Source organism: Gadus chalcogrammus, chromosome 17 (genome assembly GCF_026213295.1).
Source record: "Gadus chalcogrammus isolate NIFS_2021 chromosome 17, NIFS_Gcha_1.0, whole genome shotgun sequence".
Taxonomy (NCBI): domain Eukaryota; kingdom Metazoa; phylum Chordata; class Actinopteri; order Gadiformes; family Gadidae; genus Gadus; species Gadus chalcogrammus.
The window spans coordinates 12,097,281-12,112,373 of record NC_079428.1 but is presented as its reverse complement, the minus strand read 5'-3'; the positions used below and the strand labels follow the sequence as shown (position 1 = coordinate 12,112,373).

Below are 15,093 nucleotides of genomic sequence, written 5' to 3'. Positions count from 1 at the left end.
TCACACCGCCTCTGGTGGCTTATCTCTGGACAGGCTACACACTTTAGACGCTGGTCTGGAGGACTGATAGGCCAGGCCCTCTGACACACACACACACACACACACACACACACACACACACACACACACACACACACACACACACACACACACACACACACACACACACACACACACACACACATTGTGTGGAGATATAAGAGGACTCTGTTATTTCAAGTCAAACGGTAGGAAATAGGTGTGTGTGTGTGTGTGTGTGTGTGTGTGTGTGTGTGTGTGTGTGTGTGTGTGTGTGTGTGTGTGTGTGTGTGTGTGTGTGTGTGTGTGTGTGTGTGTGTGTGTGTGTGTGTGTGTGTGTGTGTGTGTGTCCATATTGAAAGTCAGTAGAGCAAGGCCAGCCACAACTGCACAGCAAACCACAGTAGACCATCAAAGAGTTGATAATAGACCTGAACTCTCTACCTCTCTCTCTCTCTCTCCCTCTCCGCCACCCTCCCTCCCTCTCTCCCTCCCTCTCTACACTCCATCATGTCCATCCCATGATCCCAGCCTATTTGTGTCTCCTCTCTTCTCCCAGTCTGTGGCTGAGACCCCAGTCTCGGTTCCTAACAGCCCATTATGATGTCCTTCACCAGGCCGGCTGGGCTGGGTCCGTGCCGGGTGGTTCTCCCGGACTGGGTGGTTCTAGTCTAGGACAGGGTGTTGGTTAGCAGTCTGTTACTGGAGAGGGTCCTGAAGGCCCTGAGGTGTGGGGAGCGAGCGAGACAAGGAGGACGTGCAGGACAGGTTGTTGACGATGTGGCCGAGCACTTTGTCCATCCCTCCCCCCCATCAGTCCATTCATCCGTCCATCCATCCGTCTCTCCATCCCTTCTTTGACCCAGGAATTACTGGAGGTACCAGTTCACCACGCTGGTGTATGCGTTCCATTCTTGCCCAAGTCTGTGGGTCACAGGTTCTAACCAGTAGGTTGTGGTTTTATTGCCTGTGTGTGTGTGTGTGTGTGTGTGTGTGTGTGTGTGTGTGTGTGTGTGTGTGTGTGTGTGTGTGTGTGTGTGTGTGTGTGTGTGTGTGTGTGTGTGTGTGTGTGTGTGTGTGTGTGTGTGTGTAACCAAGTCTGTGGGTCAAAGGTTCCAACCAGAAGGGTTGTGGTTTTATTACCAGCGGGCCTTGTGTGCGCTTGTGTTGTAAACAGCAGTGTGTGTATGTTTTAGCCAGGTGTGTGTGTGTGTGTGTCTGTGTATGCCTATGTTGCATCCAGTGGTGTGTGGATACAACAGTGTGTGTGTTTCACCCAGCAGTGTGTGTGTGTGTGTGTGTGTTTTCTAACCACCAATGTGTGTGTGTTGTAGGGTTTGCGTGACGTCTTTGAGAACTACTACAGGAAGCAGAGGAGGAAACAGGCCCGGCTCGCCCTCCAACCACAGTCTAACATGGTACGACCCTCCCTCACTCTGTACTGGGCACCCATGTGACGACGCACAGCTAAAACCTACTAAAGCATGGCCGAGACGTTTGGTTTAGTGTTTGGTTCTCCTTGAGCACCTCTTACCTGTCACTCCTTGAACAATAAACCCATTGAGAGATGTTCTGTTGCTCTCTCCCCTTCATCATTCTCTGTCCGTACTGCCTGTCTCTTGTAAATTTGTCTCTCTTTATTTTGGCTGTATGTATATCTGTCTGTCGTTCTCTGTGTGTCTGTCTCTACATCTCTTTGGCTCTCTTTCTGTCTGTCTGTCTCTGTATGTCCATCCATCTGTCTTTTCTTTCTCGGGACAGCATGAAACACTGGAGGGATACCGCTGCTACTTCAATCAAATAGTGGGGTAAGAACCAATATCCATCTACCGGTCTGCCTGTCACATCTCTGCCCGTACACAAGTCTGCCTGTCTGTCTATGGATGAGACCCTGTTGATCCACGAGTGTGTAAAGCAGGTCCCTCTGTGCAGGTTCTTTGTGGTGGAGGACCACATCCTCCACACCACTCAGGGACTGGTCAACACGGCCTATGTGGACGAGCTGTGGGAGCTGGCCCTGTCCAAGACCATCGCAGCCCTCAGAACACACTCTGTGAGACCAACCACACCCACGTAGAACACGCACGCACACCCACACCCACAAAGACACACATAGAACACACACACACATAGAACACACACGCACGCACACTCACAAAGACACACATAGAACACACACGCACATAGAACACGCAGGCACATGCACAAAGACGCATAGAACAAACACACACATAGAACATATTGACACACACACACACACACACACACACACACACACACACACACAAACACAAACACACACACACACACGCATAGATATGTATATATAGATAGATAGAACACACACACATAGAGCACATGCACACATGGAACACACACACACACACACACACACACACACACACACACACACACACACACACACACGCATATACACACACTAACTGTGTTGGTGTCTCTCCAGTCCTACTGTGACGACCCCGACCTGGTACTGGACCTGAAGAACCTCATCGTCCTGTTTGCTGATACACTGCAGGTAGGTGTGTGTGAGGGAGTGACACTGATATTGGCTGTGGTGCTCAGGCGGGGGCCGTGTCCAGCCAGGTTAAACCTCCCAGCAGTAAACCTCCTGCAGCACCAACATGTTACATCATACGTAGGGGGAGATACACTGGGGGCTGGCCTGCAGAGACCACTAGTCCGTCCAGTCAGGTGGTGAGTTGAAGGTAGGTGGATAGGAGGATGAATTCCTCCTGGGATTTAGTGTTCCTGAGCAACTTTCTCATGTTTTCCTCTTCTCTCCTGTCTCCTCATTCATGTGTATGTCTCTGTCTCTCTGTCTCTCTGTCTCTCCGTCTCTCTGTCTGTTTGTCTCTTTCTCCCTCTGTATGTCTCGTTCCCTTGCGTCTCTCTCTCTCCCTGTGTGTCTCTCTCTCTCTCTCTCTCGATGTGTGTCTCTCTCTCTCTCCCTGCGTGTCTCTCTCTCTCTCTCTCCCTGTGTGTCTCTCTCTCTCTCCCTGTGTGTCTCTCTCTCCATGTGTTTGTCTCTCTCTCTCCTTGTGTGTCCCTATGTCTCTCGCCCAGGGCTATGGGTTCCCAGTGTCCCAGCTGTTTGAGCTGATGTTGGAGATGAGAGATCAGTATGGAGAGATCCTACTGAAGAAGTGGACACAAACCTTCAGGTACACACACACACACACACACACACACACACACACACACACACACACACACACACACACACACACACACACACACACACACACACACACACACACACACACACACACACACACACACACACTCTGTCTCTCTCTCTGTCTCTCTCTCTGTCTCTCTCTCTGTCTCTCTCTCTGTCTCTCTCTCTGTCTCTCTCTCTGTCTCTCTCTCTGTCTCTCTCTCTCTCTCTCTCTCTCTCTCTCTCTCTCTCTCTCTCTCTCTCTCTCTCTCTCACACACACTTAAACGATAGTCATGTCAGCGTGCCTGTTTCTCACTGGGGTCATGTGGAAAGGTCACGTGTTTGCGTGTGTGTGCACTCAGACTGACCTTGCCCCTTACATAGTTTAAAGGGACGTGGTTGGTTTATGGGTGTGACAAACAACACACACACACACACACACACACACAGAAACACACACACACACATGGTGGGTTTGTGGGAAAAATGTTGGTTTTTGAAGTTTTATGAGCAGCTAGAGAGAGGAAGTGTTTAAACCAGACCAGAGCACTCCCAACACTGCTCGAAGAGTGTGTGTGTGTGTCTTGCGTGCCAATCGAAGTCCATTGTTTTACCACCGCTTCTGTCCAAGGATTCCAGTCCCACACACACACACACACACACGCACACGCACACGCACACGCACACACAGAGATCTGAGCGCAGGCCTTAGGAATGTGATGTTGTGTGTAAGGCAGAGAGAGGGAGACCGACCTGTATGGAACGTTTGAACATGAGGTGTGAGATTTCCAACAGAGGGGGGTCCAACCACAGGCACTAGAATGACCCCCTACTGTGTGTGTGACCTCCAGTAACTCTGATGTGGCCAAGGCTTGAAAACGAAAATAATATGTTCTCCCTCGGTCCTCTCTTCTTTTTCCTCTTCCCTTCTCTCTCTTCTTCTCCTTGCCCTCCTTCTTCTCTACCTCCTCTCTCCTTGTCTTTACTCCTCGCCTCCTTTCTCTCACCTCCTCTTCTCTCTCCTCTCCTCTCTCCTCCCGTGGTGTTTCTCCTCTTCTCTCCTCTTCACTCTCTCCTCCTCACCCGCTCTCTTTCCGCTTCTCTCTATCCTCTACCCACTCTCCTTTCCTTTCCCCACTCTCCTCTCCTCCCCTCTCTTTCCTTTTATCCTTTCCTCTCCTCCCTCCTTCTTTCCCTCCCTCTTTTTCCTTCTCTCTCTCCTTTCTCTCTCCTTCCTCTCTCCTCCCCCTTCATTCCTCTCCATTCTCTCCTTCTTTCTCTCCCTCTTTTCCCTCTCTCTCTCCTTCCTCTCTCCTCCCCCTTCATTCCTCTCCTCCCTCCTTCTTTCTCTCCCTCTCTCTCCCTTCTCTCCTACTGTCTTCTCCTCCTCTCTGCAGGCAGATCCTGGACCAGGACAACTACAGTCCAATCCCCGTAGCAACGGAGCAGGAGTATAAAAACTACACTTCCCAGTTTCCCTTGCAGGACCCGGAGCTGGACAAGGTACCCAGCCCTCCGCGTCATAGCACAAACACAACCCTGCACAACCCTTTGGTTCAAATCAGACACACAACTATACACAAACCTTTAGTTCATATCAAAGACAAAACTATAACCAACCCTTTATTTCAAATCACGCTCACACAACTATACTCAACCCATTAGTTCAAAACACACACACTCACACACACGCGCACACAAGCACGCGCACACAATTCTACTGTCTATAGAGGGATTGATGGAGAGGGAAGGAGGGATGGGGGAACTGTTGGATTGGATAAAGAGGGATGGATGGAGAGATGATGGAGGGATAAGGGATGGTTGATTGGTTGGACTGGCATGGACAGGAGTTCAGACCAAACCTTCCACTTCATGTCCACACTCCACCTCTCCAGGGTCCGGGTGGAGCCCTGCCTGGGTGGTGCAGATAGTGGCGGTTGATGGGTGGAGGTGGGGATGGATGGATAGAAGGGCTCGCTACCCGGCTGTCTCACTGCTCACCACAATATCCTGACCTTTTGTTTTTCCATGCTTGGGTTCCCAGGCTGCGTTCCCCAAGAAGCTGCCGTTCTCCGAGCTGGTTCCCAGGGTCTACTGCCAGATCAAAGAGTTCATCTACGCCTGTCTCAAGTACTCTGAGGACCTGCACCTCAGGTATAGACGCACGCACGCACACAGACACACACAGACACACACACACACACACACACTGTAGTGATCAGGACGGTCCACCAATAGTACTTCACGTGATTCAGAGCTATTCTCTCAACTTGTTCGAACAGAAAGTGCATTTTGGTTCACAGCAGTTGGACTTAAAACCTCTCTCACTGGTGTTAAGTTGTTTTCATGAAATCATGGAGAACGCACGCACGCACGCACGCACGCACGCACGCACGCACGCACGCACGCACGCACGCACGCACGCACGCACACACACACACACACACACACACACACACACACACACACACACACACACACACACACACACACACACACACACACACACACACACACACACACACACTGACATGTATCTGGTTGTAGCTGTGGTTGAGAAGTATGCTGATCCAATATTCACACTTGAGACCCTGATTGTGTGTGTGTGTGTGTGTGTGTGTGTGTGTGTGTGTGTGTGTGTGTGTGTGTGTGTGTGTGTGTGTGTGTGTGTGTGTGTGTGTGTGTGTGTGTGTGTGTGTGTGTGTGTGTGTGTGTGTGTGTTATTCTCTGAGGAGTGGGGGATGTATCAGTTTGTATTAATGTTGATACCTAAGAGCCCTCGGAAAATAAGATACCCTTGCACACACACACACAAACACACACACACACACACACGCGCACACGCACACGTCCGGATGCAGACTGGACAGCGGTGGGTTCAGGCTATTGATATGGCTGACCTCTGATCAGAGGTCAGAGGTCAGCAGAATAGGCGGAAGTGTTTGCGTGTGTGTTTTAAAGTTGAGGGTGTCCAATTGCACATGCTTCCTGGCAGTGTAACTGCTGATTGTGTTGCCATGGCGATGGTTGTCGCGGTGATGAGGAGCAGGACACCGCGTGAGGTCCGTTGTCAGTAACGGATAACGGATGGCGAGAGAGGAGCGCTTTCCACATCCGTATGCACTTCTACGACTAGCCTGGAAAACACGCACACACACACACACACACACACACACACACACACACACACACACACACACACACACACACACACACACACACACACACACACACACACACACACACACACACACACACAGTCTCTCTCTAAGGTCACACAATAAGGCCTTAGACAGTTGTTGTATAATTGTGAATATGGAGCCCAAGAAATGCTTCCCTGTAGAAATACTGGAACGTTAGGAATTCCATATTTTATACCCCACACAGACGTACGTGTGTGTGTGTGTGTGTGTGTGTGTGTGTGTGTGTGTGTGTGTGTGTGTGTGTGTGTGTGTGTGTGTGTGTGTGTGTGTGTGTGTGTGTGTGTGTGTGTGTGTGTGTGCGCGCTAAGGTTCCAAGGACAATTTGCTGATTTAGTTGGAATGTGTTTTGTACCCACAGGGCTCTGGAATTACACACGCACACTGCTCCAGATCGTTACTTTAAAAGCTGGAATAAGAAAGTGATCTGTGATTTCTTTCCCATCCTTTGCAAATTATGTTGACCCCCTCAGACTATGTGTGTGTCTACATATTATGTAGACCCCCTCAGACTTTGTGTGTGTGTGTATGTCTCCATATTGTGTGGAACCCCTCGTGCTGTTTGCATGTGTGTGTGTGTGTCCTTGAGAGATTGAGTTCTCGCAGTTTTTATCATTGTTTCCATGATACCTCTCGGACCAGAATATGCTTTATGTGTGTGTATCTCTACAGACAGAGGTACATTATATGATATAATGTGGTGTGTTGGAGTCCCAGAGAAAGGACCAAGTTCCTTACTTTAGGTCGGGTTGGAGTCCCGACTTGGGTACCAGAGAGACTGTTGATCTGATCTTAAATACATTGCACTTTCTAATCGGCTTTTTTAACTTTGCCTTTATTTTCAATCTATTTTACAAATTTTTTGCATGTGTTTTCTTTTACTCATCTATTATTTTATTGTATGACAATGTTTGTCATATGTTTATATGTGAAGCACTTTGAGTCTGCCTCGTGTATGAAAAGTGCTATATAAATAAAGTTGCCTTGCCTTGCTTGCTTGTGTGTAGCTCTACAGAGGTACATCATATGATATATTATGATGTGTGTTTGTGTGTACCTCTGCAAAGGTACATAATGTAATAATATGTTGTGTGTGTGTGTGTTGCTCTACAGTGGTACACTATATAATTATATGTTGTTTGTGTGCGTGTAGTTCTACAGAGGTAGATGACATGATACGCAAGTCCACCAACCTGTTGCTGACGCGGACACTCAGCCACTGTCTTCAGAACGCCATCAAGAAGAGGAATGTTGGCCTGCCAGAGGTGTGTGTGTGTCTGTGTGTGTGTGTGTGTGTGTGTGTTTGTTCTTTTAGGAGCACCTTTTAAGTTGGACAAAACACAGTCGCAACTGTGTTTTGTCCAACTTAAAAGGTGCTCCTAAAAGAACCTTACAGCTGGTTCCTCGCCCTGCCGTGCGTTGCTGTCCCAGGAACGACCCACCCCAAACACACTCGACCATGCACTTCCTTGGAAGCTCAGCAATACACCCGCCACACAGTCACCACTGTGTTTCGGCGGGTGCAACTTAAATGGCGGGTCCAACTTAAAAGGTGCTCCTAAAAAGACAACCTGAAATGATTTAAAACCGTGTGTTGTCCCTTTTTAAAACGGGCTAAATCCTTGCCCTGCCGCTTGTGGCTGCTTGAAGCCTTCTCAGGAACTGACCCCCCCCCCAAACACACTTGACAATGCACTTCCTTGGAAGCTCAGCAACGCACCCGCCAAGTGTGGAGTCGATCGGATGACCTGAAAATTGAAGTCAGACAGACGGACGGACCGAGACTAATCTAATTATAGTTAGATAACTTGCCATGAAGATGCCAAATGATGAAAAGTGTCTGTTGTGTTGAGTGCCTTTTTAAGTGGGAAACTTTAGATGATCTATTTTAAATACTTCCACACACAAGTATTTAACATCTATAGTAAGTGACTAGTGCATACATCTCTAGGTGAAGCTTGTGTGTTATTTTAATGTGTGTGTGTGTGTGTGTGTGTGTGTCTGTAGCTGGTCCAGGTGATCATCAACTCCAGCCACCTGGAGCAGGCCTGTACCTTCCTGGAGGAGTTCATCTCCAACCTGACCAACGTGCCCCCGGACACGGCCAACTCCACCCAGCTGTACGGCACCTCCACCTTCAAGGTGAAACCCGCCTTCCTTTCCGGGAATCAGTTCTTTCAGTTCAGTTCACTATAACGATTCGTTCGTTTGATTCGTTCGTTTTGATTCGTTCGTTACATCAGATTACCTCATTTGACAGGGAATCTCACAGGTGTCTGTCCTTGTCGTTCACCTTCGGGATTCGTTCGTTGGGAACGAAACGGTCGCGACCGACCCATCCCTACTGTACTCCTGTAAACACCCCGTCTCCATGCCATGCTGCTGTGCTAATCTAAGGTGTGATGTCACTCTGGCCCCTCCCCCAGGACACCCGGCATGCGGCGGAGGCGGAGATCTACACCAACCTCAACGCCAAGATAGACCAGTTCTTGCAGCTGGCAGATTACGATTGGACCACCGCCGCGCAGGGGGGCGGAGCCATGACGCCCAGCGACTACCTGACTGACCTCATCACCTTCCTGCAGAGCACCTTCACGGTCCTCACAAACCTGCCGGTTAGAGCGCACACACGCACCCGCACTCGCGTGCACACGCACACCTACACACCTTCACGGTCCTCACAAACCTGCCGGTTAGAACACACACACACACGCACACACCTTCAAAGTCCTCACAAACCTTCCGGTTAGCGCACGCGCACACACACACACACACACACACACACACACACACACACACACACACACACACACACACACACACACACACACACACACACACACACACACACACACACACACACACACACACACACACACACACCTTCACTGTCCTCATAAACCTGCCAGTAATATCAGAGTAATGCGCTCAATCACTCCCTGAAATATATCCCCAGTATATCCCCAGAATATTTCAAGCATATTCTGACTAAAGTACATTGTAGTGCAGGTACATGTGAGCGTATGTGTTTGTAACAGTGTGTGTGCGTTCTATGAGGTCTGCGTTGTGCGGACATTCCCCTCAGTGTTGGACAATAGACCAGGGCTTCTTATACTGCAGGTCGGGAACCTAGGAAGGTTGTTGTGACCCAGCTCAAGGCGGCCTGACGACACACAGAACTCAGAAAAGTAATCCTTTCGTTGTGCTTCATAAAGACCTGAATCTATATCTATATCAGTATGGATAGCTGTAAAAAACACAATGCATCAGGTTTGTCCAATGTCGCTTCCACTAATCGATAATCTACGTACGTACCGATCTAAATATGTGATGAGGAGGATTTCTTAATCGTGTAAGACAAATGGAATCACTTTGTCATAAAACTTCATCAAACATCATACACCGTTTAGATACATAAATAGATACATACATACATACACACACACATACATACATCTTGTACATACTTACGTACATAATATGTAGTATATGGATGTGGAGGGATGTATGTTGTTTTGATATATAACAGGCGTACAATGTTGGATCTAGAAGATTATTATACATATATGCACCCAGGGAAGTGTCTCTGTTGTTAGGTAAAATAGAAATACTTTAATACCGTACCATGCAACCCTACCTCTATCAGATGACTGGCTTAGGACCACACACACACACACACACACACACACACACACACACACACACACACACACACACACACACACACACACACACACACACACACACACACACACACACACACACACACACACACACACACACACACACACACACACACACACACACACACACACACTCACTCTCGCAGTCAGGTTGGGTGAGCTTGTAGCGGATCAGCCTGGCAGATTAGCTCTAAGTCGGTTAGAGGCGACAAGGCTCAACACACACAGTGATGGAGCTAAGTGTTCTCTAGCCTCCCCACACACACGCATGCACACACACGTACAGATAGACACACACACACCCTGCAGGGCCCCTTAAGTAGGTCAAGAGGATGTAAACACCTGACTAGCTGGCCCCCAGAGAGCAGCTGACCCTTCAGCAACGAGATAAGTAGAAGACTAGTAGAATATAATAGTTATGGTACCAATAAAGAATAAACTTGTTATGGTACCAATAGTAGAATATACTAGAGTTATAATTCAGATTGGAGGATATACTAGTTAACTATAACTAATAGTAACCTAATATTACCGATAGTAAAATATACAAAAGTTATAGTCCCTAGAGTTATGGTACCAATAGCAGATTATTCCAGAGTGGTCAAGGACCAACCAAAACTGGCTGGGTTGACTACCAACACACTCGTTGTGTTGGCATGATGTCGAACAACTAGTTGTGTTGTCATGACTACATTGAAAAGATTGATGTCTGGACTTCCTGTTGTTTGGGTGTGTCGTCATGACAACGTTCAACCGAATGATCCCTCCTTCCTGGTGTGGCCTGGTGTGTCACGACTGCAATCCACAGAATCATCCCTACTTCCTGGTGTGTTTGCATGACTACGGTCAATGGAAGGATTCCTACTTCCTGGTGTGTGTTGCCTTGTTGTCATGACTACGGTCAACGGAAGGATTCCTACTTCCTGGTGTGTTTCCTTGTTGTCGTGACCACGATCAACAGAATGATTCAACACTTACTTTGCTGACTGTTGAATTGATAGCTGTGCATGTCGTACCGTAGGGGATGCCCGTCGAACACGCCACGCTGCCGGTGAGTACACGCCTGCGTTGCCGTGGTAGCAGAGTGCCGTGAACTGAGTTGGCCCCCTCACCCCGCCCCCTTTGAACCCCCAGGATCGACCCTGTTAACCCTTGACCTTTTGAACCGTAGGGAACCAGACCTCAGCATGTGACAGGGGTGAGGCACGTCCGTCACTAAGTACTCGGATGTCTCCGTGTGGCCATTAAGTCACTCACCTATTGCATGCTGGGTAATGCCAGTCCCTGTCAGGTAACCCAACACTGCATATCTGCAACAGGGTTGAGAGTGTGTAACTAAAACGCATTCTGGGGTGCCTTGCTCCCTTGTGATGTGGTTGATGTGAAACCGGACGCTGTTATGGTTGCCAGTGGTTTAAGCAAAGGGACACACATTTGCCAGCCCTAGTCATATATATGGTCTGGTTGGTTTAACCCATTTTTTATCTGCCACAACTAAACCAATAACCACTCTCATTGTATACTTGAATCATGGCAGCAGAGCATAGTAGTCTTGGGTCCATCTCCTGTACCTACTGCTGTATTAACATAGTCTGTACTTGTGTGTTTCAGTAGTCTAGAAGTCTCTGAGGCAGTGTGTGTGTGTTGTGTGTTTCTCTGTTTATTTCTGCACAAGCCAGTTCTCTGTGTCAGGCTGTTCCTTACATGTCCTTACCGGTATTGCTTCTTAACACGGATAAGCAGGCAGGAATGTCTCCAGGTCACGTACACGCCCAAACGCGCACACACATGCACACACACACACACACACACACACACACACACACACACACACACACACACACACACACACACACACACACACACACACACACACACACACACAACGAACGCATTATTCAGTCTTATGTCATTAACATGAGAATGACTTTATTTAAATATATATTCACCTTGCCCACTGGTATCTCTCCTCTTTCCTCTCCTCTCTATTCTCTCTGCTCTCGCATCTCTCCTCTCGTCTCTCCTGTTTCCTCTCCTAGCTAATTGTTTCCAGTCGTGTGTTGAAATCAAAGACAAAGCTGCCCTTGTCACACACACCTGTGTGTGTGTGTGTGTGTGTGTGTGTGTGTGTGTGTGTGTTTATGTCCTGTGTGTGTATGTTTGTGTGGGTGTGTTCAGGACATGTAAATAGAATTAACCCATTTCACGGTCAATCACACCGCCTGGTCGTTGAACTCTGCTGTGTGTGTGTGTGTGTGTGTGTGTGTGTGTGTGTGTGTGTGTGTGTGTGTGTGTGTGTGTGTGTGTGTGTGTGTGTGTGTGTGTGTGTGTGTGTGTGTGTGTGTGTGTGTGTGTGTTTGTGTGGTCTGAGGTTCAGCATCATGTCAGAGGATATCCAGACACTAGAAGGTGTGTGTTACTTTACAAATGTGATCACATGTGCATACTGTGTGGGATAGATGTGTGTGTTTGTTATTTAATTTTTTTCGACTTATGTATGTATTTTTGTTATAGTATATACACAGTGAGTGATTGTATAATGGATTATACTCTCTTACTATACTTGTATTACACTGATGATGATGTCAATGGAGGAGTACCCAGCAAATTCATTGCCACAGTTTTTCCTGAAGAATCTCACACACACACACACACACTGACACACACACACACACCAACACACACACACACCGACACACACACACAAGCACACACACACACACACCACTGATTATAATCATTTACAGGTGTGTGTGTGTGTGTGTGATAAATGAAGGTAATTAAATGTACAGCGTCCGAGCAGAGGACTTGTGTTTATTGTTAAAACACTTAAAGGTGTGTATGTCTGACTTTTTGAGGGAGTGTGTGTTCGTGCGTGTGTGTCTGTGTGTGTCTGTTTGTGTGTGCAGGGCATCCAATCACAGATAATGAGTCTTCTAACCTCTACCCTGGCTGATCATTACATGTTTTGTTTGTGTGTGTTTGTTGTATCATGTGCATTAATTCAGGGTGTGTGTTTGTTCCGTTGAGTGGATATTTGTGTATGAGATCAATATGTAATTATAAATGATGGAAGAACATTAAGCTGTTTGTGTATGTGTGTGTATTTTCTATTTTCATCCTCTTTTCCATATATTTTTCTCTAAGGTGGCTCTATGTCTCTCTCCCAGGTTAAGGTCTCTCTCTCTCTAACTGTAACTCTGTCTCTCTCCCAGGGTAGGGTCTCTCTCTGTCTCTGTCTCTCTCTCTGTCTCTGTCTCTCTCTCTAACTGTAGCTCTATGTCTCTCTCCCAGGTTAAGGTCTCTCTCTCTCTCTAACTGTTACTCTGTGGTACCCTGGTAGAGATCAGGGTAAGGTCTCTGATCCGCTCTCTCTCTAACTCTACCTCAATGTGTCCCTCTCAGGGTAAAGTGGCCCAGACGGCCTGCATGTCTGTGTGTAAGCACATCAGCAACTCTCTGCTCCAGCTGCTGCTGGACCCGGACGTCAGGAGCATCTCTATAGGAGCCTTACATCAGGTCAACACGGACCTGCTGCAGTGTGAGAGTGAGTGCCCACTTCTCCCGTCTGTGACTAGTGTAGAAAGCTGGATGACCACAGGGGGTGCTGTTGGACCACCATTCCTTCTGTATTAAATCAATGCGAGTGCTTGATTGGGATGAAATAACACATAATTAACACAATGATGCAAGTAGTAAAAGTGCTTATTGCACGGATGTAACAGTTTGTAATTTGACTTACTGTAAATGTAATCAAAATCAGATGTGAAGTATTAATTTGTATTTGATTATCTTGTTTATTCATTTTAAATGCATGAATTGCAACTTATAACAATGCGAAAGTAGAAAAACTAGATTTTGATTATCATGCAATTTATTGTTTCACCCAACAACAACATACTAGTGAAAGGAGTCTCTCTCTCTCTCTCTCTCTCTCTCTCTCTCTCTCTCTCTCTCTCTCTCTCTCTCTCTCTCTCTCTCTCTCTCTCTCTCTCTCTCTCTCTCTCTCTCTCTCTCTCTCTCTCTCTCTCTCTCTCTCTCTCTCTCCCCCCCCCCCCTCCATTAATTTATCATCCCCTGTGTGTGTCATCTTTGTACACTTGTGGAGAGCAAGGATGGAGAGAGCTGGATGGGGGAGGGAGAGAGGGGATTGAAGAAACAGGGAGGAGACCTGAAGGAGAGGGGGGAGGAAAGAGAAGGTTCAAGAAACAGGGAGTGGAAGAGAGAGTGAGGTAGAGGAGGTTAGAGAGAGAGTGAGGTAGAGGAGGTTAGAGAGAGAGTGAGGTAGAGGAGGTTAGGAGAGAAGAGTGAAGGTAGAGGAGTTTAGAGAGGTAGGTAGAGGGAGGTTAGAGAGAGAGTGGTAGAGGAGGTTAGAGAGAGAAGTGAGGTAGAGGATGTTAGAGAGAGAGTGAGGTAGAGGAGGTTAGAGAGAGAGTTAGGTAGATGAGGTTATAGAGCGAGTGGAGGTAGAGGAGGGGTTAGAGAGGAGAGATTGAGGTAGAGGAGGTTAGAGATTAGGTGCTGTGATAAACGATTATCTTTTTAAACGATTCATCTAGCGATTATTTTTTCGATGCATCGATTATCTACGATTCTTTTTCAGTCCGATTTCGAATTTCGATTATGATTCGATTTTATCGATTATCTCCCCATTAATTTAATTGACTAATAGGCAATTTATAACATGTTGACTTTAACATAAAATATAATTCCTTAACAGTTCAATACATGTTTATTGCCTTTAATTCCGAAATAAAAGTTCAAAGTAGCAAGTCTACGGTGCTTCGGATCATCCTCAGCTGCTACCAGTGCGCCTCTTCAGGTGCTGGTGAATTGCCGTGGTGCTAGAATGGAAAGTCATTTTGGCAAAGACGACATATCAGGAATCGTTTCCTTTTAACATTGAAGATTCCCATACTTAAAGGAACGGGTGCCTGGCGCCTTGCACTTAGAAAGTCTGGGAGCCACTCGCGTTGCTACTACCTCTGTGCCGCCCATCTAATTATTATTAT

General features: G+C 47.4%; 1 protein-coding gene across 4 annotated transcripts in view; it reads left to right on the top strand.

Annotated features, from left to right (window-relative positions):
* Positions 1-13,736, top strand: part of exoc6b (exocyst complex component 6B) — a 35,266-nt gene extending 21,530 nt beyond the window's left edge. Inside the window, exons 9-20 of one of the 4 annotated variants that reach the window (XM_056576282.1) lie at positions 1,353-1,436; positions 1,780-1,826; positions 1,951-2,071; positions 2,483-2,554; positions 3,103-3,200; positions 4,596-4,701; positions 5,243-5,352; positions 7,552-7,663; positions 8,406-8,540; positions 8,825-9,013; positions 11,103-11,132; positions 13,487-13,736. In XM_056576282.1, coding sequence (XP_056432257.1) covers positions 1,353-1,436; positions 1,780-1,826; positions 1,951-2,071; positions 2,483-2,554; positions 3,103-3,200; positions 4,596-4,701; positions 5,243-5,352; positions 7,552-7,663; positions 8,406-8,540; positions 8,825-9,013; positions 11,103-11,132; positions 13,487-13,717 — 1,335 coding nt within the window. In that variant the 3' untranslated portion in view covers positions 13,718-13,736. Of the gene's footprint in view, positions 1-1,352; positions 1,437-1,779; positions 1,827-1,950; positions 2,072-2,482; positions 2,555-3,102; positions 3,201-4,595; positions 4,702-5,242; positions 5,353-7,551; positions 7,664-8,405; positions 8,541-8,824; positions 9,014-11,102; positions 11,133-11,252; positions 11,898-13,486 lie in introns of those variants that run through there. The other 3 variants (XM_056576285.1, XM_056576284.1, XM_056576283.1) reach the window with 3 other exon arrangements.
* Positions 13,737-15,093: the final 1,357 nt, after the last annotated feature.